The 21,260-nt window shown below is 35.5% G+C and overlaps 1 protein-coding gene and 1 long non-coding RNA gene across 2 annotated transcripts; one reads left to right on the top strand and one right to left on the bottom strand.

The window, feature by feature from the left end:
• The first annotated feature begins 3,882 nt into the window (after positions 1-3,882).
• On the top strand, positions 3,883-13,276 carry LOC105841813 (enolase). Its single transcript, XM_021348759.3, has 4 exons — positions 3,883-4,344; positions 4,825-5,047; positions 6,238-6,328; positions 11,915-13,276. Exons 1-4 carry the CDS (start codon positions 4,154-4,156, stop codon positions 13,192-13,194), a joined length of 1,785 nt encoding a protein of 594 aa, XP_021204434.2. The 5' UTR covers positions 3,883-4,153; the 3' UTR covers positions 13,195-13,276.
• On the bottom strand, positions 4,363-6,029 carry LOC134199311 (uncharacterized). Its single transcript, XR_009973751.1, has 2 exons — positions 5,786-6,029; positions 4,363-5,056 (listed from the first exon to the last, which is right to left on the bottom strand). It is a non-coding gene; the product is annotated as an uncharacterized LOC134199311 (long non-coding RNA).
• Positions 13,277-21,260: the final 7,984 nt, after the last annotated feature.

Raw genomic sequence — 21,260 nt, 5'->3', positions numbered from 1 at the left:
ATAACGGGAAACATGACACTGTTTCTTAAACTTAACTCACCAGCTTGTTCAAACAATTGTTTGTAAGTCTTAATTTTATCACAGTTTTTCATTTCATCAAATGATTTTTAGTCAGTTGAAGAATTAAAGGAGTAATACAAATTTTATGAAGCACTTATCTCTCCAATTGGGCAAGTACTATTATATTTAAACGACGTTTTTATCGTAGTTTAGAAAACTTCGAAATGTATGGCAAACAGGTACACTTATATTTTTTTAGGTTTCTGTGCTTATTTTCTAGCATAGCGATATATCCAATAGCACGATTGGGCGATTATATTATTATGACAGCGTTTTTAGTAAACTTGCTTATAAAAATCATCATAAGTAAGAGACATTTTTTTCGCTAAAAAGACATGAATTTATTTATCATTTCAAAATTATTACAGCAAATTATGTTTCCAGTGCTATAAACAGTGCAAACCATTTTCCATAAAGATTTGAGTCCGGGTAATGTGCCCACCCTTCTTTTATTACATTAGAAAGTTAAGAAACATGGTGTCATGCATAGACGCGTCCGTAAATTCATGCATAACATTTTCCATTTGTGTTAAAATGGTAATATTTACATTGATATTTTTTCAGCTATGGGAAATGTTACCACAAAACTTATTGTATAGCGTCAACAGATTCTCACACACGTTCAGATGGACAAATTTTAAGTTGTGTTCTCTGCCAATTTGCCCACTGAACCTAATATGAGAATAATCCCGAATGCTAATAGGAATATGCCTTAGATAGCTTCTGCTGTCGTAAGTTTTTTGCCATTATGAGTAAGTACCGACCTACATTGTCTAATGACAAAACGCCCAGTGTATCCACGCTTATTAATCACGATGCGGAATGAAATATGTAGGTAGGTACGCAGGTACTTCTCTACCCAAACCTTACGCTAGCAGTTTGTATTTCGAGAATGAATCTACTACAAGAAAGGAATCGCGAGCCGCAGAGAAAATCCTGTGGGATCATAAGTTGTCATTGGTAGCGAGTGCACAATTTTTCTTACCTAGCCTAGATGAGTAGCTACGGGAGCCAATAGACACGACAATGTGAATACCGCTTATCACCTTGAAAATGAAGTTGAAGTCTCGATAGTTATTGCCTGTCGAATATCCTAGCATTGAGATATAAATATTTTAAGTTACCCTTCAAACCGAAACGCATGAGTACTTCACAGCAGAAATTAGGTGGATGGTACTAGCGGGTACGGACTCACAACCTAGCACCACCGCAAGCAATTACGCAATTATGAATATTTTTTACAGTTTCATTTCAACGTATAATACTAAAAATTGGTATGTAGCTGCAAGTGAATAAATTTTAGTGATAATGTAACGAATAATTCTTTCTTCATTTGCTTATCAACAAATAGGGCTATTTTGACTTTGAACACTTTGTAGTACAAAGTCCGGTCTGTTGATTTTCATATTTGTCGTTGAGCCGATTTTGTTTCTAAACCCTGATATTCACCCGTTCAATTGCATGATAAGTTGCAGAAGATATTTATCTAGCAAGAACGAATCCCAGCATATAAAATGACTATGATAAGAATATTTAAACTAGTGCACTTTGAAAACCTCAATAAGGGGATGCTTGCTAAGAAATACGCATAACGTATTTTTGGCTTTGACTGAATAATGATTAATTATTTCAGTCATTATTAAAAAAACAATAATCCTGGTGTGTAACAACGGAAATTTGTGGAACGGAACAAAGGAAAAAGTGACATAATTGTGCAGTCACCAAGAAGACTTAAAATTAGCGTAAAACTATAACATCTATTTTAAATTGATAGTTATTATTTTTTCATTGAAAAGTATTTGTTAGTAAAATAAATAAAAGAATATTTTTTTCATGCGGGTTCCACATACTTCGAAGTAGAATCGTACGTTTGATCACGAATGCACTATTTCAGCGGCCAAAGAACAGAGACACGGCAGGATAACCATGATTCCAAATTTACATTTTATTTCATTAAGTATGCCGCCAAATTATTAAATAGCATTTCTTTTTTATTGCTTACGTGTGTGGACGAGCTCACAGCCCACCTGGTGTTAAGTGATTACTGGAGCCCATATCTACAACGTAAATGCGCCACCCACCTTGAGATATAAGTTGTAAGGTCTCAGTATAGCTACAACGGCTGCCCCGCCTTTAAAACCGAAACGTATTATTGCTTCACAGAAATAGGCAGGGTGGTGGTACCTACCCGTAACTTGAAACTATTACTGTAATCGTAATGGTTTTATTTAATATTTTTTATAATTTTTTTCATTTTTCTTTGACCGGTAGCCGCGCTGATGGCTATAGACATCAAAAACGTAAATTTCACCACCCACCTTGAAACATGAGTTTTACAGTACAATGGCTATTCCACCCTTCAAACCGAAACACATACTGCTTCACAGCAAAATTAGGCAGGACAGTGGTACCTACAGACAAAACTCCGTACCGCCAGTAATTACGCAATTTTTTTTTCGTCATGATAATCGCCTTACCGTTGCCGCCGCTGACTACTCCCCGAATCCTGATTACGCAGGAGCCAGTCACCGTCGACGGCCTAGACACGTCCTTACGGATCCATCAGATCCAATAACCTATGCATTAGACGCCTTCAGCTCTAACACTAGGAGTAGGCTTAGGGACCTCGGTAACCGTACTCGTCGAACTCGACAAAGAGTTCGCCGTGCAACGTAACCCATGAATCAGCTCGCTGAGTTTCTCGCCGGATCTTCTCAGCGGGTCGCGATTCCGATCCGGTAGTACTTAGATTTATTCGCGAAGCAGCTACTCTTGAGCTGTTAGGTCTCCTTCGGAGGCGCTTGGGTAGCTGTTAGCAAATCCCACCCCTACTGGCTGAGCCTTTGCTCGCCCACCTGTCCTGGTGAAACTGGAAAGGCCTCCGGGCCACCAGTAATCCATCACTCATAAAATAAATAAATAAATTATTGCGATTTTGATTTTTATTATTCCTTCATCGTGGATTAGCTTCGTTTTGGATTTTTTTGCGAAATGGTCGCGCAGAAGTATGTACAAGGATAGTTTTATAAATAACAATCTTGTCTATTTCTGCTGTGAAGCAGTAATGCGTTTCGGTTTGAAGGGCGGGGCAGCCGCTGTAACTTTATTGAGACGTTAGAACTCATATCTTAAGGTCGGTGGCGGCATTTACGTTGTAGACGTCTATGGGCTCCGATAACCACTTAACACCAGGTGGGCTGTGAGCTCGTTCCACCCAATCATGCAATAAAAAAAAAACACTTAAAACCTACCTACTGTCCAGAAAATTAAAAGACCCCGATATCTGGTTACTTCGCCAGGTCGAAATATACTTTTCTCAAAAAATAAAAGCAGGTTACAAAACTAGTGTGAGCTATAGTTTCTTAAAATAAGGATTGATATGCTCGACAGTTGGCAGTGATATTTCTTGGAATAGATTGCGATCAATCGATTAAACCATAGAACTGATTATACTCTATTTGTGACGTAATAACTATCGGGAACAATACGTGGATACAGAGAGACAAAGCGTGGAGGAGTAAGGTTGTCGAGAGTGAAATTCCAACCAAGACACAGAGAAGGTGAATGACCTTCGACCTGCGGGCGAGCTTTTACATTTCGTAATCAAATGTTTGACAAATAAAAAAAAATAGGTTTAACAATTCAGAATTGATGAAAAACGAGCAAGAGAGTAGCAAATTAAATAAATTTTTAAACTTTTTTGAATCGTTTAAATAAAATAAAAATAAAAATTCATGAATATTACTTGAGTATTTTTTTAAAAAAAAGAAGATAAAAAAGATTTTTTTCATATGATTAATTTCTAATTTCTATTCAGTAAAGCCTGCTCAGGATAGCAAAGTAATTCTCAAAAACGAAACCAAGCGAATCACCAGTTTTATGATCACCCTCTACCTTTTAAAAATGATTTCGAATGAGGCGCAGAGTAAATTGGACAAAAATTGGGCGGAGTACAAGTGAGGGCGGGGCGTCGTGCTCGGCCCTCCCGTTACCATTTCCTGGTTCAGACCACAATTGACAGCCGCGGCATTAGTATGCCTTGCCATTCGAACGGAAAATGTGAATGAGAATTTCGTAAAATAAGACCGACAAAATGTTCGATATGGACGGTGTGAGCGGCATCAGATGCCAAGTGATTGACAATAGCAGTGCTGTGCCCGTCGCCGTAGGTGGATCTCCGACATCCGCAAATGGATCCGACGTGTTCTTATACGACGACTCCTCAATGTCCGACGGCAGCCTATATGCTAGTGATCAGGAAAATCATTCTACGCCAAGAAGAAGGTAAATAAAACGAAATCATTTTCTTGTTTGATTTTTATGTAATCTCGTAAAAAAAAAACTGTAGAATATCATTTGCATTACAGCGAATATTTTTGTGTTCAATTATAGCTTATTGTTTTATGAAATATTTTTTGAGTGAGTAAATACTTGATTATACAACCTAATCTTTTAAACGAAGCATAGTTTATTTGTATGTTTAAGAATGTTTGAAAAATAATCGTGTACCATTTGAAATTTATTTAATCAAATGCAGATTAAATCAAATCTACCCATCTAATTCAGAATCTTAATACGTAAACAAAGTGCATCGTAATACAAAATATTTACTTACAACCGGAGAGTCTCGAGAACTTTAAATGGTTGGCTCTGCATTAAAGTACCTACATTACATTATTAGTGCATTATTCGATCTTTATTTCGCTCCAATGAAACTAGGATAATATTTGCAAAGAATCAAAGCTTAATTTCATTTTTATTTAGATCAGAATACCGGCGCGTTCACAAGCGACGCTCGCGTTGTCCGCAGCAACAAATCCAACAGAGGCAAGCCGCGAATCTTCGGGAAAGACGTCGAATGCAATCCATTAATGACGCTTTTGAAGGTTTAAGAGCACACATTCCAACATTGCCTTATGAGAAACGTCTGTCCAAAGTCGATACCTTGAAGCTTGCGATCGGATACATCAGTTTTCTTGGAGAATTAGTAAGTGACCTGCAATACGTCTTAGCGATGATCCAATCAAGAAAAGTTGTAACTATACTTGAGACCTTAGAACTTATATCTCAAGGTGGGTGGCGCATTTACGTTGTAGATGTTTATGGGCTCCAGTAACCACTGAACACCAGGTGGGCTGTGAGCTCATCCACCCATCTAAGCAATAAAAAAAAAGTTTCTTGAGTGGGACGTAAGATAAAAATATATATAAATAATATATGAAGCGAGGCAATTTATACAATTATCACTTTTAACTAGGACTTTAACCGGGATGTAATCATAAGGATATTGTGTGACGCTCACCTTTTTAGTAGTGAGATTATTGCTGAGGAAGAAGATTTTTGCTTAAATATGCGTCTGCTTTTTTAACATAAAATTTCTTAATATACCGCAACCGTGACATAATTTGTACGTTAACAATTTGAGATTGTTTGTCTCAAAAACAATCTATACTACGTAAATAATGGTAGTATAGGTAAACTGAAATGCTTCAGATGCAAACAGCTTTCTTTGTGATCTGGGTAGTATTTTTTTATTAATCGTTACGTTATTCAGAAATTTTTGAGCTTAGCTCTACTTTGTAACACACGTTGTGTTATGTAATACGTTATTGTTATATTAGTAAGAAAAAGTAAAAATACAAAAAAAATCAACAGTATTATGTACCCTACTGCTTATCATCTAAGATGTTTTTCCAACGAACACGTCAATGAATAATTTACTCACCTAACTCAGTAGCTTTTTTAACTTATTAATAAATAGCTTTATATTATTTATCGGGCACTTGCAAATTTTACGTTAACTTTTTATTTTTTAAGTTTATGACTTTTATTTCATATTACTAACGAATATAAAATATGCACTGAATTTTATATGAAATATTTTTATATACCCACAAACCAAAGACAACTAAATCATAAAAAATGAAATGAAGTTTAGTAACCATTTTCGCAAATAACATTCCATAATTATATATATTATAGCACAGCTCACATACTTACCTACATAGATGAACCAAAATAATGTTTTTTTTTTGTATTATCTACATTTCCTCATTTAATCAATACTTGCTGCCGCGCAAATCACTTAATTCACATACGTATTGTAGGTAGTCTTTTAACTTCATTAATACCCAATACAGTTTGAGTATGGTGTTTGATTAATGGTTTTTGGGATAGGTACGGGCTGATCGCAATTCATCCGACGGGTTGTTGTCAGGTGTGGGCAACACTCAGAATAAAGAAGAACAAAAGAAAATCATTATTAGAGGTATTTTCACACCTTTTTTTTGCTTAAGCTTTGACAAGCAATAGTGTTTTGTGACGAGTTCAGAAAAAACAAAGCATTTTTATATTTAATAAATTTATTATTCCGTATACTTACCACCATACGGTTTAAGAGAACTCAATTTTTTTTAACATAATAAAAAATAATCTCGAGAGCATCTACTTAGCTACTTTTAAATAATAGCAAACAGTTATATCAGTGAATAGCACTAGTAAGTCGAAATATAAGTAATGTATTTACGTAAACCTTAATCAGAAGATTCAATATGTAAATCTGAAATTAGCTTTTAAGCCACAAAGCAATGGGAATTTTTCATTTCATAGCAAAAATAAAAACGTTTTAACTTTACAAGAAAGCGTGGCTGATTGACAAAATTTGAACACATTATTAGCCTTAGCAAATATTGATCGGTCATCTATAATAGTTAAATAATTTAATAAAAATACAAGCGCGACCTTTGATACTTATTTCATTTTATTTTATCTTAACTCAGAACACTTGTTTAAACACATACATATTATGTACCGAATTAACACTGTTAATTCAAGACATTCGTATTCGTATTAATCAACCAAAATTCTGTTATCCATTCTTAATTCTTGAATTCTGGCGGTGGGAGGTGCTGTGAGCTTGAACATATATACAGCTTAGCCCAGTGATTCTCAACCACTGTGCCGAGGCACTTTTGTGTGCCGCCAAATTTCAAAAGTGTGCCGCCAAATTTTGCAAATATATAATGTTAATATTATTAAATTATATCATTTAAAAAGAAAAATATTTTTAACATGAATATATGTTAAATCCACAAAAAATAAATTATTTTATTATTTGCTTTGCAACGCGGTTTTTCTTAGTGCCAAATTATGATGAAGCGGCGTGCGTAGCAATAGGAATATGTCTCAAGTCGGCGCACACTTGCCACTTCTGCGTACAAAACGTGCTGTTTTAGTGATAGTTGGGATTCACAAGGTGTTGCATAGTAGTTACTGCACCTTTTCTTTCGTTAAAATTGGCAAATGTATGTGATTCGGTAGTAAGTAAATAATTTTTATCTTTTTCTTTGTGTGCCGCCAAATTTTGAAATCGTTAAATATGTGCCGCAACAAAAAAAAGGTTGAGAATCACTGGCTTAGCCAGTCGAAAGCGAAGCAAATACATTACAGTTTTAATGATCGGGTCTTCCAAGACTTCAAGCGAATGTAGACAAAAGTTTTTATCGCTACGGTGTCTATGTGATCACGAGCTGCCCGTGTTGTAACATAATATATATTTTTACTGGTGGTAGGACCTCTTGTGAGTCCGCGCGGGTAGGCCCTGCCTATTTCTGCCGTGAAGCAGTAATGCGTTTCGGTTTGAAGGATAGGGCAGCCGTTGTAACTATACCTACTTGAGACCTTAGAACTTATATCTCAAGATGGGTGGCGCACTTACGTTGTAGCTGTCTATGGGCTCCAGTGACCACTTAGCATCAGGTGGGCTGTGAGCTCGTCCACCCATATAAGCAACAAAAAAATAATAATATTAAAGCGAATTATTATTACACAGCTTTTCACAGCGAAGTCGCAAACAAGCAGTTTTTATTTAAATAATGAGGCTCTCCAATTTCTTAAGCCAACACAATAATTTTGCGGTAAACATTTTCTAGATTGCAATACCTACTCGTGTCAGCACCACAGCTCGCACAACTCTATAATTAAACTAATAAAATAAAATTGTATGTTTCTCCTATCACACTATCTAAATCAATCAGCCGGGAAATCGTTCGCCAACACGCGTTAGGTATCTGTTTACACCTGAAATCATATCGACGGCAACTTCTTAGAATAATGAAATGAAGCCTACCAATACTTGGGAATGATTTAAATTCGGCATTTCCCTTGTTAAGAAGCTCTCAATAACAATAACTGACCTCCCAAATGTAAAGTGGTTAGTTTTTAATGTTCATGTTTACCCCAACAAATATACCTACCTACTGTAATATTACTAAACTACTCTTAACTATACATAAGTAATAAAAGAAGTGTGGGCACATTACCCTGATTCAAATCTTTATGGAAAATGGTTTGCGCTGTTTATAGCACAGGAATCATAATTTGTTGTAATAATTTTGAAATGATAAAAATGAAATAAATTCGTGTACATTTAGCGAAAAAAATGCCTCTTACTTAAGATGATTTTTATATGCAAGTTTAATAAAAACGCTGTCTTAACTATATTTTTGTAATTATTTTCCTAGAAGTATTTAATTTTCGTTCTCGAATGTATGAATAAGTTATCTAATTAAAAAAAATAATATTGCGATGCTCATCAATGGAGCGTGAATTATTGGTCGAGTAGTGGTCGTTTGAGTCGGTCGGGGGCATGCCACGTCGCGACCCCTTCGTGTTTGTTTGTGCACCTTTTGATGATCGATACTGTGTTACTAATTTGTGGGGTCATTAATAAAAAGCACATGTTAACTTCATCTGTATCAATTTTTGCTGAGAAACCTTCGTAATCTGTTATAATCAAAAGATGATAGACTTTTTGTTAAGCAAACTAACAATCATGATGTTCTAGAAAAAAGTCGTTGTGGCCTAAAGGATAAGACGTCCGGTGTATTCGTACGTAGCGATGCACCGGTGTTCGAATCCCGCAGGCGGGTACCAATTTTTCTAATGAAATACGTACTCAACAAATGTTCACGATTGACTTCCACGGTGAAGGAATAACATCGTGTAATAAAAATCAAACCCGCAAAATTATAATTTGCGTAATCACTGGTGGTAGGACCTCTTGGGAGTTCGCACGGGTAGGTACCACCGCCCTGCCTATTTCTGCCGTGAAGCAGTAATGCGTTTCGGTTTGAAGGGTAGTGCAGCCGTTGTAACTATAATGAGATCTTAGAACTTATATCTCAAGGTGGGTGGCGCATTTACGTTGTAAATGTCTATGGGCTCCAGTAACCACTTAACACCAGGTGGGCTGTGAGCTCGTCCATCCATCTAAGCAATAAAAAAAAATAAAAAAATAAAGTTCATCTTTGATGTTTTAGAAATTTTCTTGGCGGGAATCCTTGTCTTGCCAAATGAAAAAAAGACTACAACGAAAAAGAAACCAGTCAAATCGGTCGAGCCACTATGAACTGATGCTTTTGTTATATAATGGTCTAATTAATAAAAAAAAACTGATAAAGATGTAACCGTTTATTGCGAAGTACAATGATACACTGTCTTCATTATGAAGAGCAATCTATTTTATTAAACGACTCCATACAATGAGGAGATAAAGTGTAGATGCGACATTTAATATTTGACACAGAGTACATTAGGGCAAAGATTAAACATTTGAGAGTTATGTGCCTACGCCACTCTTTTGTATATGTGGCAATTGAATTTAATATTATATATTATCATCATCATCATCATTATCATTATCAGTCCATAGTCGTCCACTGCTGAACATAGGCAGCTCCTAATTTACACCACTGAACCCGGTCTGCCCCTCTCCTCATCCAAATTTTACCGGCCATCGTTCGGAGGTGATCGCACCACCTAGCCAAAACAAAAATAGTATATAGACTTTTTCATATGAGATTGTGCCCTCTGATCTGACAACGCTACGACAATAACGGAACTAATATGAATAATTTTCAGTAATTTAAATAATGAAATGCTAGCTTATTTTTATGCAAAATATTTTCACGCTACAATTTATTATAACTCTCCTACAGAATATAGCGTGCGGAAAACCCATTATGTACACATTTTACAATTTTATCTTCTCATTCAATTGGTCCAGGTGTGATAATATTCTCACGGTAGCATCGCGTGACCAAATTCCCGTATCCCGTGGGATCTGTGAAACAAATGACGTGATGTCATTTTATTTTTCCCGTTTTATTGATTATCTTTAAATGAAATTCGTTAGCAATGTTAAAAGGGTGCCCGTTTTGCATGATGGGAGAATTTCATGCTTTTAAGTTCACATAGAACCCAAATTGTGCTTTGAAACGAACTCATCCTACCATTTAAAATATAAAACATCTGAATAAATTCGACCAATCAATAAAATATGTAACTTCAAAAATATTTCTGAAATGTGCTTATTGTTTTTTAGTTTATTCTGAGTGCCTACCTAGTTACTTTATTTTGCGCGTGAATAAAATAGAATAAAAATTCATGAAATCAAAGCAATTCGTAATTTAGCAAAAAGCCAGTGCAACAATATACGGAATTGCCGCTAAGAGCTATTTTTTGTATGAAAACGAATTCATGGCTGAATGTCGTTTTTTATTTTCACCTTTTTAAGGAACAGTGTCACTGTATCACTCCCTTCAGATAGGCCGTATACTCGTAAACAATCGAAGGCAAAAAAAATGTATAAAATGTATGATCTTAATATACGTATATAGGTACGATTGAGATTGGAAAACGTCGGGGAAAACATAACATATTACATTTTGATATGAAGTACTGGATGTACTTGTTATATTTGCGTCAATCGTTTCTTTAAGCATTTCAGACTTTCATTGTATCATGTCAAAAATAATATTGGGTAATAGGTAAGTTACTTTATTTGAAGATTTATCATTTAACTCTTTACGCGAATTAAATACCTACGCGTAAAATCGATTTTGCTATAAATGCCGCTTTAAGCGTTTTGTAGCCCCAGGCAGCGTCGTGCTCCACATTTGTATAGTGCACTTGTGTCGACAATATGCTCCTAAAAGTGTAAACAAGGGCGCATATTTGCGAATCACGCCGTAGCAAATTGAAAGATCACCCTCTAACATAATAATAGAGGCGGACTGTATTAGAATACTATTAAGCTCTCAACACCCCTTTAATGTAGTAATTTCAGAATAAAGGGCGAAGTGTGAAGAACCCAAAAAAAATCGATTGTGTCTAAAATAAAACAAGGAATCAGGAATTTACATCGGCATCTCTCATTTTGTTGTTTTGAGCACGTCTTGAAAATACTAAGAAATGCAATTAAAAACAATATAAGAAAACTCAATGTATTATTAATTTTAAAAAAATATACAAAAAATAATGACCTTCTCCGTGATAGATTTTTCGCAACGAAAAAAAGTTTTGTTTAAAAAAACATTATAGACCAAAGTTAATTAGTTTTTTATCGTTGCCCGCAATAATATTGGGTATTGATAATAAGCTCTCCATCGAAACGAGTGTTTGCACAATAATCTCTTTTTCAATTATTAAAAAGCACCTTATCGAAACATTACGTTGGATTTACATAAAGATTAGCGCACGTGCGCCGCTAGCGGGGGAATGTTTACAATGTTGTTCAAAAAATAAACAAAAGATTTATCAAGCGGAATAATCGAAATTATTAGGTTTATATTTAAAAAAATAAAAAAATCTCTTTAGAAAAAAACTCATTTTAAGACCTGATTTTGATAGATTCTATGTCAAAGTAAAATGTCTTTCGTTAAATTGTGACAACCGTGGCGAACAAACAGGACATTTCTGTACATACGCAAAGAATTTTCAATTTTAAAAGAACAAAATATTTTAGAACCTTTATTCATTTATAAAGTCAAGATGCCAATTAAGTTATTGCTAGCACGTCAAATTTTTGACTCCACTGGTGTCCCTACAGTCGAAGTAGATATGGTGACAGAATTAGGTCTATTTCGAATAGGTGTACCTTCCACGGACTCCAAAAAAATAGCCGAAGCAACACAACTGCGGGATAACAATCCTGCTCAATACTTTGGAATGGGTGTTTCTAGTGCTATCAAAAATATTAACGTCATTATTGCACCTGAACTTATCAAACAAAACCTTGAAGTGACTATGCAAAAGGAAATTGATCAATTCTTGATATCTCTCGATGGAACTGAAAACCGATCTAGACTAGGAGCTAACGCGATTCTTTGTGTTTCTCTGGTAGTCGCAAAAGCTGGAGCTGCGAAGAAAGGTGTACCTTTGTATAGGCACATATCGGATATGGCAGGCGTCACTACAATAATTCTGCCAGTACCACACTTTACTATTCTCACTGGTGGAATTTTATCTTCAAATGGACTGCCGTTTCAAGAATACATAATTATGCCTACAGGAGCATCTTCGTTTGCAGATGCGATGCGTATTGGTTCAGAAATTTATCGTTATGTGAAAAACGCGATTGCGAATAAGTTTTCTGTAGACTGCACGTATGTTAGTGATTCCGGAGGATTTTCTGTGCCCTTGCAAAGTCATCGGGACGCTCTTATGTTTCTTACAGATGCTATTAAGCAATGTGGGTATGTTGGCAAAGCTGAAATTGCAATAAATGCTGCCGCCAGTGACATGTTCAAAGATGGTGCCTACGATTTGGAGTTTAAAAATCCGAACTCAAATCCTCAGGAATACATGTCGTCGGATAAACTTGCCGAAATTTATCTAGATAATATAAAAGAGTTTCCAGTATGTTCTATTGAAGACGGTTTCCAATTTGATGATTGGTCGGCGTGGTCTACTTTGACCTCTCGAACGCAGGCTCAGATTTTTGGAAATGACCTTACTCAAACTAATCTCCGCCGTGTTGGATTGGCCACAGAAAAAAAAGCGGGAAATGCGATTGGCTTAAGACTAAATCAAGCTGGCACGTTTACCGAAGTTATTGAAGCTTTTAAACTTTTGAAGTCAAATGGTTTTGCTTCTGTTGTTGTTGATAGGTGGGGTGACACTGAAGATGTGTTCCTAGCCGATCTGGCGGTTGGTTTGTCTACTGGTCAGATGAAATGCGGAGCACCTGTTCGATCTGAACGCGTCGGAAAATACAATCAAATCATTAGAATTGAAGAAGAATTAGGGGCGCTTTCCAAATACGCCGGAAAAAACTACCGCGGACTAAATTAATGTTCTTTCGAAAAATCATTAAGGCTTTTTCAAATGTATTAATAAAATTTCATAAAAGATGGAATTAAAGTTACTTAATTCACGTTAATATTTTCATTGAAACGACTTTTATATTTAGGTTGAGTCGCCTTGAATATTTGAACTGAACTGCGTTCGTGATAGCAAAGGCTATTAAATCATTATATGGACAAAATGATATTCAAACTTCCTAACAGAACAATATGACGTACGGACTAATTACAGGAAGTAGGAGTTCATAATACTCATTGTGACATAATATAAACGTGTTATTAATGCACGGGTACAAATTTTATGTTGTTGGGGTTCACGTTACAATGATAGGTATCGATAAAATGTGTCATTAAATCAAAGAAGGGATGTTCAAAGACAAAAAATAAAATTCGCGTCGTATATATTATCTATTGATAGGATTTTTCAATCATTAGTTTTTCACGTATCCTAATCTTGGTTTAGAAGAAATAAATGATATGCATCTCTTAGAACACAAATGTAAGGAAACAAGTAAGTTAATCGACAAGTACAGTTCAACCCTATCTCTGTTTCATCGACAGGGGCCCGTAACTGCGCGCACGTGTTCGGCCCCTTCACATTACACCCCGATAAAGAATAACACCCCGGACTTTACCGCATTTGCGAATAGTTGAAAGTAGCCCCCGTATTATTATAATGTACTCCCAGAAATAATTGCTGTTAAATAAACCTCAAGTTTGAGCTGTTTAGGGTGAACAAGTGATTACACAGATGTAATTAAATAGTCGATAGTGTCATTAATAGAACGGCGTAGCTAAAATTCATTCTGTAGATATTTCGTTTTACTTTTAAATACTGTGCGATGTATTTTGTGAATTTTGTAATTTGAATGTATTATTTCTTCACAATCCTGAGAATATTATGTTTTTAATTCAGTTCTTTTGCTTGACACATTAAAAGGGTCCGTTATTTATTATAAGCTAGCTGGCCCGGCAGACTTCGTAGTGCCTCAATCGAGAAATAAAAGACCTAAACTTTTGTATAAAATAAACTTAAAACAAACAAAAGGAATCCGTCCGATGGGGGACACATCAAAGGAAAAACAAAATTGTTATTTTTATTTTATTCCGAGGATTTTCATATTTAACTACCTTTTAAACCTTCTCTGGACTTCCACGAATAATTCAAGACCAAAATTAGCCAAATCGGTCCAGCCGTTCTCGAGTTTTAGCGAGACTAACGAGCAGCAATTCATTTTTATATAAGGTATATATAGATAAATAAATAAAATCTAGTTTAACTGCTAGGCAGACTGATTAATTAATTTGCGAAAATTAAGCTTTAGACAAACAGGGTTAATGAAAGCTCTTCCTTGCAGGCAGCAACTTCCAGGCGCACTCCTTGTCATGGTCTAGAAGAGACGAGCGACCGGCCGGCTCCACACTTCATGCCAAGATCTGGGTACCAGAGGATCCTAGGGGCTTCACAAGCTCCACAAATGTTATTGAAAAAGAGGAACTGAGATGAAAGACTAGTCTTTCATTAAAAACTATACTTGAGACTATACTTGTAACTATACTTGAGACCTTAGAACTAATATCTCAAGGTGGGTGGCGCATTTACGTTGTGGATGTCTATGGGCTCCAGTAACCACTTAACACCAGGTGGGCTGTGAGCTCGTCCACTAATCTAAGCAATAAAAAAATAACAATAAAAATTAAGTTACCTGTTCGATCTCTTTAATAGTAGTAGATTATGTGTATAATGTAAATATAGCCATAATAAGTTTTTATTTCTATATTTATTTGAACCATTCAACTCGCGAAAGATGCTGATGCTCAAAGTAGGACTTAGGTATAGGTTATATGGGAATTAGTCTAGCTCAGAGAAAAAATAACCAGATCACTTGATAAAGTTCTGTGATCGAAACAATACCAGAAAATTATTTGACTTGGCTGCTAATGGAAAATGAAAAGTCTGGCTATTCGAGGCCCGTGCGGGATTTCATTGCCTAGTGTTGCAGAGTTGTCGGTACATTTTACAATGTTTTATCAGCAATATGTACATTATTCACGTTTCAAATTATCGTGACGTTTAAATCATGTCACATTATCCAAAAAAGAACGTAAAAAAATAAAAAAAACGTAGAACACAGCTAAATCTTATGCCTGGCTGATTAATGAATAATGAGCATGATACGCCTTGTCCGATGTTTTTCTTACTGAGACAGTTTTTCAAACCTTAAAATATCGTAGTACTACGTTAGGAGTCGATTAAATTTTTTCTCCATTTTTAAACTGAATTTTTAAAACAGTCTCATGTCTGAAAAGTAGCTTCAATTTAAGAAAAAAACCATAAAGGAAAACTAAATCCGGAGATTTTTGGACACTATTTGCACAACAAAGCGCGCGACTATCCGTTATCGGTATGGCAACTAATCATGAAAAAAAACCTCGTGCTTTAGTTTTTATTACAAATTAGCAGCAAGCAAATCATCATTTTATTTTTAAATTGTATATTTCAGTTATCTTTATCTAAAGATGTTAGTTCAAGTCCGAGCCGTGTACGCAGCGCTCAATAAAAAAAAAGGTTTTACTGTTTTACGGTTTGGCTTGTTTTACTCGTATATACATTCAAGACTACTTAACGATGTCAATATTAAAATATGTCTTGAATAAATCCTCTAGAGTCTAGATTGACGTTGTTTAATAAAATGTATCTTTTTCTTTTGCAGTAGCTATGCGCATTGTATATAATACTACCTATGTATGTACAGAAAGTTATGTATAGCTTAAATTAAATACTTATTTACTAAGTGATATAATGCGTAATAATTAGCTCGCAAGATTACGCTTACCTACCTATATATTTATTAGAGGAATAACAAAATACATATTATATTGTAGCGCCTTTTTGACGCATTGGGATCGTTAACCGATGTCGTGTATATTCTAATCCAAATATTAAATAACTAAAGTATGATACGGGTAATGAAGAAATAATTAGAATTAGCTAATAAAGTCAAGATATTGCATATATATTTAAAGCATTTATGTTGTTACCGCAACGCAATTCTTGTAAAATTTGGAGCGCGCTCTTGAACTTTGACGTCATTGTATAAATTAGTGCGCTCTATCTATCTAGTGTCTGTACTAATCAGAACGTTTTTAATTTCATCGTTCCTAAACATATTTTTGCTTTTGTAGTTAGCTATTATATTTTAACACAATAATTTTACTGATCATACGGCAGATTAGTTCTAGTCTTCGTATCATAGGCTATAGTAATATTTAAGTATACTTTAAACTATTTTATATTTAGTATTTTTTTAAATAAAAGAAGTTCAGTTGAAAACTTAAATTTATTTTAATATAAACTTTATTTTACTTACCTATTCGTTGGCAGCCTAAGGGGCTATTCTAGCTACGCTATGGCTGGTAGTTGAGCATAGTGGGCACAGTCTGAGATCGTTTGCTAACACTGTCCCTAGTAAGAGCAGTGCTTCGCAGAAACTACCACTGGATCGGAATCGCAACCCACTGAGACTAAGTTTCGGTGAGAAACTTAGTTTTTTATTTATTGCTTAGATGAATGGATGAGCTCACAGCCCACCTGGTGTTAAGTGTAATCTACAACATAAATGCGCCACCCACCTTGAGATATGAGTTCTAAGATCTCAGTATAGTTACAACGGCTGCCCCACCCTTCAAACCGAAATGCATTACTGCTTAACGGCAGAAATAGGCAGGGCGGTGGTACCTACCCGCGCGGACTCACAAGAGGTCCTATCACCAGTAATTACGCAAATTATAATTTTGCGGGTTTCACTTTTACTATGCGATGTTATTCCTTCACCGTAGAAGTCAATCGTGAACATTTGTGGGTTGTGTTTATGGATTAGTTTGCTCGTAGGACTCTTCGTCGTAATCGATGAGTTGGACGAGGATAGTGACCGGACCGGAAAATAGACCAAAGCCTCTAGCTGAGGCAGAACCTTGCCAACGCCTTTGAGTTCAACGTTGAATTGAGTTCAAACAATGAGTTCAACACTTACCATTTTTACGTTAACTTCAAGGATACATATGTACACAGAAATTTTCTGCGCCAGGTCACTATATCGATTAGTATCTCATCAAAGCTCGTGCGCCCGACAGAGAAAACGACCAAAGATCAAATACGATCATCGACCAAATAGTATGATTAACGTCGTTAAGACTGTGCTGATTGTGCTGCGAATGTAGGAGGCCAGGATATCCAAACGCTTAATGGAAGGCCAGCCAGAAGACCCTACAAGTATAAAGGCCTAAGCTCAGATTTCTGGACGGTGTGCAACCGCCAAGAGCAAAGGGATGGTTTTTTTATTGCTTAAATGGGTGGACGAGCTCACAGGCCACCTGGTGTTAAGTGGTCACTGGAGCCCATAGACGTCTATAACTTAAATGCGCCACCCACTTTGAGATATAAGTTCTAAGGTCTCAAGTATAGTTAAAACGGCTGCCCCACCCTTCAAACCGAAACGCACTACTGCGTCAAGGCAGAAATAGGCAGGGCGGTGGTACCTACCCGTGCAGACTCACAAGAGGTCCTACCACCAGTAACATGGAAGAAAAGTAATTTGGAGGAAAAAGAAGCCATAAATAGATCGGACTGAAGAGATTCTTTGGACTCATGGCTAATACCCACCCGCGGCTGCAATACCTTAGATCATCAAGATTAATTTAAAGGTGTCTCGTGTTTTGTAAACTTGATACGGTAGTTTTAAAACTTCAGAAGCAATGTTGAAGGTGAATTATTGTTTAGTGTTTTGTGGCTATCCAAATCTCTAAACATAAACAATGTGAATGCTGTCACTCATTGGCAGGAGATGATGACAACCATTCTTGTGGTCGTACGTCCTACGTAAGGACGTTAATCTTGCAAATTTGAAATTATTACATAAATGTAACAATCCTTGGTTGGTGAATTCGAAATGGTTAAATTTTATACAAATCTGACGCTGGAAAAAATTCTAGAACATTCCTTCAAAGTTCTATACGTTTCTGTACCTATTGAACAAGAGTAGACAGTCAAGTAAAAACTTCTACTCAGTTGTCGATAAGCGGATTTTTTTTTTCTATAGCTGTTTATAAGCTTCATGATTATTAATACTTTTTTGAAACGTAAATTAAAACAGCTATAACTAGCAGTTAATGTTAAGTATGCCAGTCTTCTTGTTCCAAAAGGTCTGTATTTTTCGTATCAATTATGTAGGTACACAACACCTTATTTTCCTAAACAAAATTATACTTAAACACTGGAATATGTTTGAAAGTCGCAGTTTATTGATGCTCGGCATTGCATTAGCCAGCTGCAAATGTTCCCAAGGGTGTCGACGAGATACATATAAGTACATTTAACATCCACATAACATAGTATATACATATACCTACAATATGAAAATATAAATTGCTAAACAATATTTTGGCATACTGTAGGTAGTATATTAGATTTTAAGATTGAAAAAGCAAGGGTAGGTACCTAGGTAAATCTCCATGAACTTGTCAAAATTTTATAAACTGGAAAGAAATAAGCGTTGATGTGATAATACAAAAAGAGGAAGATAAATTCATTGACTATTTTGGTTTAATTTTGATTTTAAATAAACCAATTATTTCGATTTAAAAAATACACGTGTGCAGTTCACACGCGATGAGCGAAAAACTTAATCGATCACATTCGCCCGCAGGTTGTTTGTCTCTTTTTGGTGTCGCTTTTAGGTTTTATCGAGTGTGGTGATCAGCATCAAAACACGATGATGCTAAAGATTTGTTCGTGTTTTATTTTTATACCAAAACATATTTTGATGTCAATGACAAATGCATTATAAAATTATTATAAAACATTTACGTATTCCTGATTCTATATAATCGAGATTTAATAATAATGACTAGTTAAGTATCATTCGTTTTGTGACATATAGGTAGCTAAAGTTTTTAAAAGTTACACTTAAATTAATGATATAATGATAATAAATAAACCGACTAAATAATTAGCTTCAGTCCATTTTCGAATGCGCACACAATGCTATTTTATTAAATAAAGTCGCTTCACATTATTATATTTCGTAGACATATTAGTACCAGTTATTGTCTTTTAAACGTCCATAATAATGCGAATTTATGAAATCATGGAGTTTTGCGACCACAAACAAACCTTTCGTTAGGTATCTCATTAGGGGATTACAATTTTTACGTCGCGCCATTAACAGATTGGTTTTTCTGATAAAATAAACATCACATATATTAATGCTTTTTAAAGCTGAAAACATTAACTGTATCTTACAGTTTCTCGATCGATAAGTACGGTGAACGAGGATTGGTTGCAGATGGTCGTTCCCACGCTGCCTCCCATAATAGCATCAAGACTGTTTGAAATTTCACTGCTGAATGTATCGTTTAGTCACTCATAGTACTGGTTATAATTTTCAACACTAAAGGCCTCAAACTAGATAACAAAGATTGATTTTAATATTTGATATTTGATTTCTCTGCGACGATTTCTTCAAAATGTTTCTATGGATACGTAATTGATCTAAAAATTCGTTTAGAGGTCGACACCGCAAGTAAACAGCGAAAAAGCTATTATTTTTTTGGAAGCAGGTATATTTTCGACTTGATTGTGATTAGTCACCGACGCTCTTCAACATCAGCAATGCACAGCTGAGCTACTGCCTGCTGCTTGATATTTTTTCGAATGAACTTAAAGACAGACATGTCATAGCGAATCGAGAAGGTGATTTCATTCCAAATGTGGTTTTCTACTAAAGACGTAATGTAACAACTCCGGGCGAAAGGTTATGAAGGTATAGGTATATCATCGTGTTATGAAAATCAAACCCGGTATAAATTCAGTAAGGTGCTTCCAGTTCCAGCAATTTATGGGTAGAACGATGGTAAAATGAAGTTGACGGGATAATTTCAAAGTCTAGCATTCTCTATAGAAGAATCGTTACACACAACAAATAAAACCGAAGTCTCTCCTCAAACAAAGTGAAAATAAGTACCAAAGAGTGGACAAAACACAACAAAACAAAATGATATATGACTCATAATGACTGCAACAATAATTACAGATTGTACAGTACCTGGCAATAAATATTTAAGGCGGTTAATTTTTGCTTTGTAGAGCATTATATTACCTAATTCACATTTAGTCTCCAATCGTTGGTGTTTCCTCGCACATAGGTAACGCTCTACAACAAAAACAAAATTAGACGGCTGTCTCTTCCTAAATAACGATGTGCAATATTTATTGCCTGGTACTGTAGTTAGTTGCTAGGAGTAGCTGCGGCGGCTTCCTGGTACAAACCACGAGAAAAACTCTTCATTATTAAGCACTTTTATGGCATCTCGAAAAGTTTATAGTGTTATATTGATATCCTCATATTAATTTACACAAACATCTATATATCAAACCATAAAGAATACGAATGTGGATCATAAACTATGTAAAGACAATAGAAGCATCAATTGTGTGTTCTTTTTCAAAAATCTAGAGATGTATAGTTGATTTTGTACTTTTGGAACGAAGTTCCTTATCGCGCGTTGTGAAAGGGGGCTAGACGGAAAAAATTCTTACGAAAAGTTGTCACGACACTTTTTAGATCCGTCATTCTGACCAATCAACGTGTAGGCGCTTATCGCGTGACATTGCTCGTATCCGATTGGTCCGCGTAATGAGTACAGTTTCTCGAGATAGCATTTCAACAATAGTAATTTTGTTCATAGTATTGTTTTTTTCTTCTTCATAATGCCGTAATTTATTATACTAACTTAAAAAAAAAATTACAATTCCTTCACTAATTAATCGAAAGAAAAATAACAATTCCTTCACTAATTAATCGAAAGGCACTTCGTTCCATCCGGGTGTCCCTTGACACATCTGAAGTTTTTTTTTTTATTAGTTTTTTTTTTATTATTTGTCGATTTTGTATTTATTTTTTTATTAGACGGGTGGACGAGCTCATGGCCCACCTGATGCTAAGTTGTTACCGGAGCTCATACATCTACAACATTGATGCCGCCGCCCACCTTGAC

This window comes from Bombyx mori, chromosome 1 (assembly GCF_030269925.1).
Source record: "Bombyx mori chromosome 1, ASM3026992v2".
Taxonomy (NCBI): Eukaryota; Metazoa; Arthropoda; class Insecta; order Lepidoptera; family Bombycidae; genus Bombyx; species Bombyx mori.
This window is presented reverse-complemented; position numbering and strand designations above follow the sequence as displayed.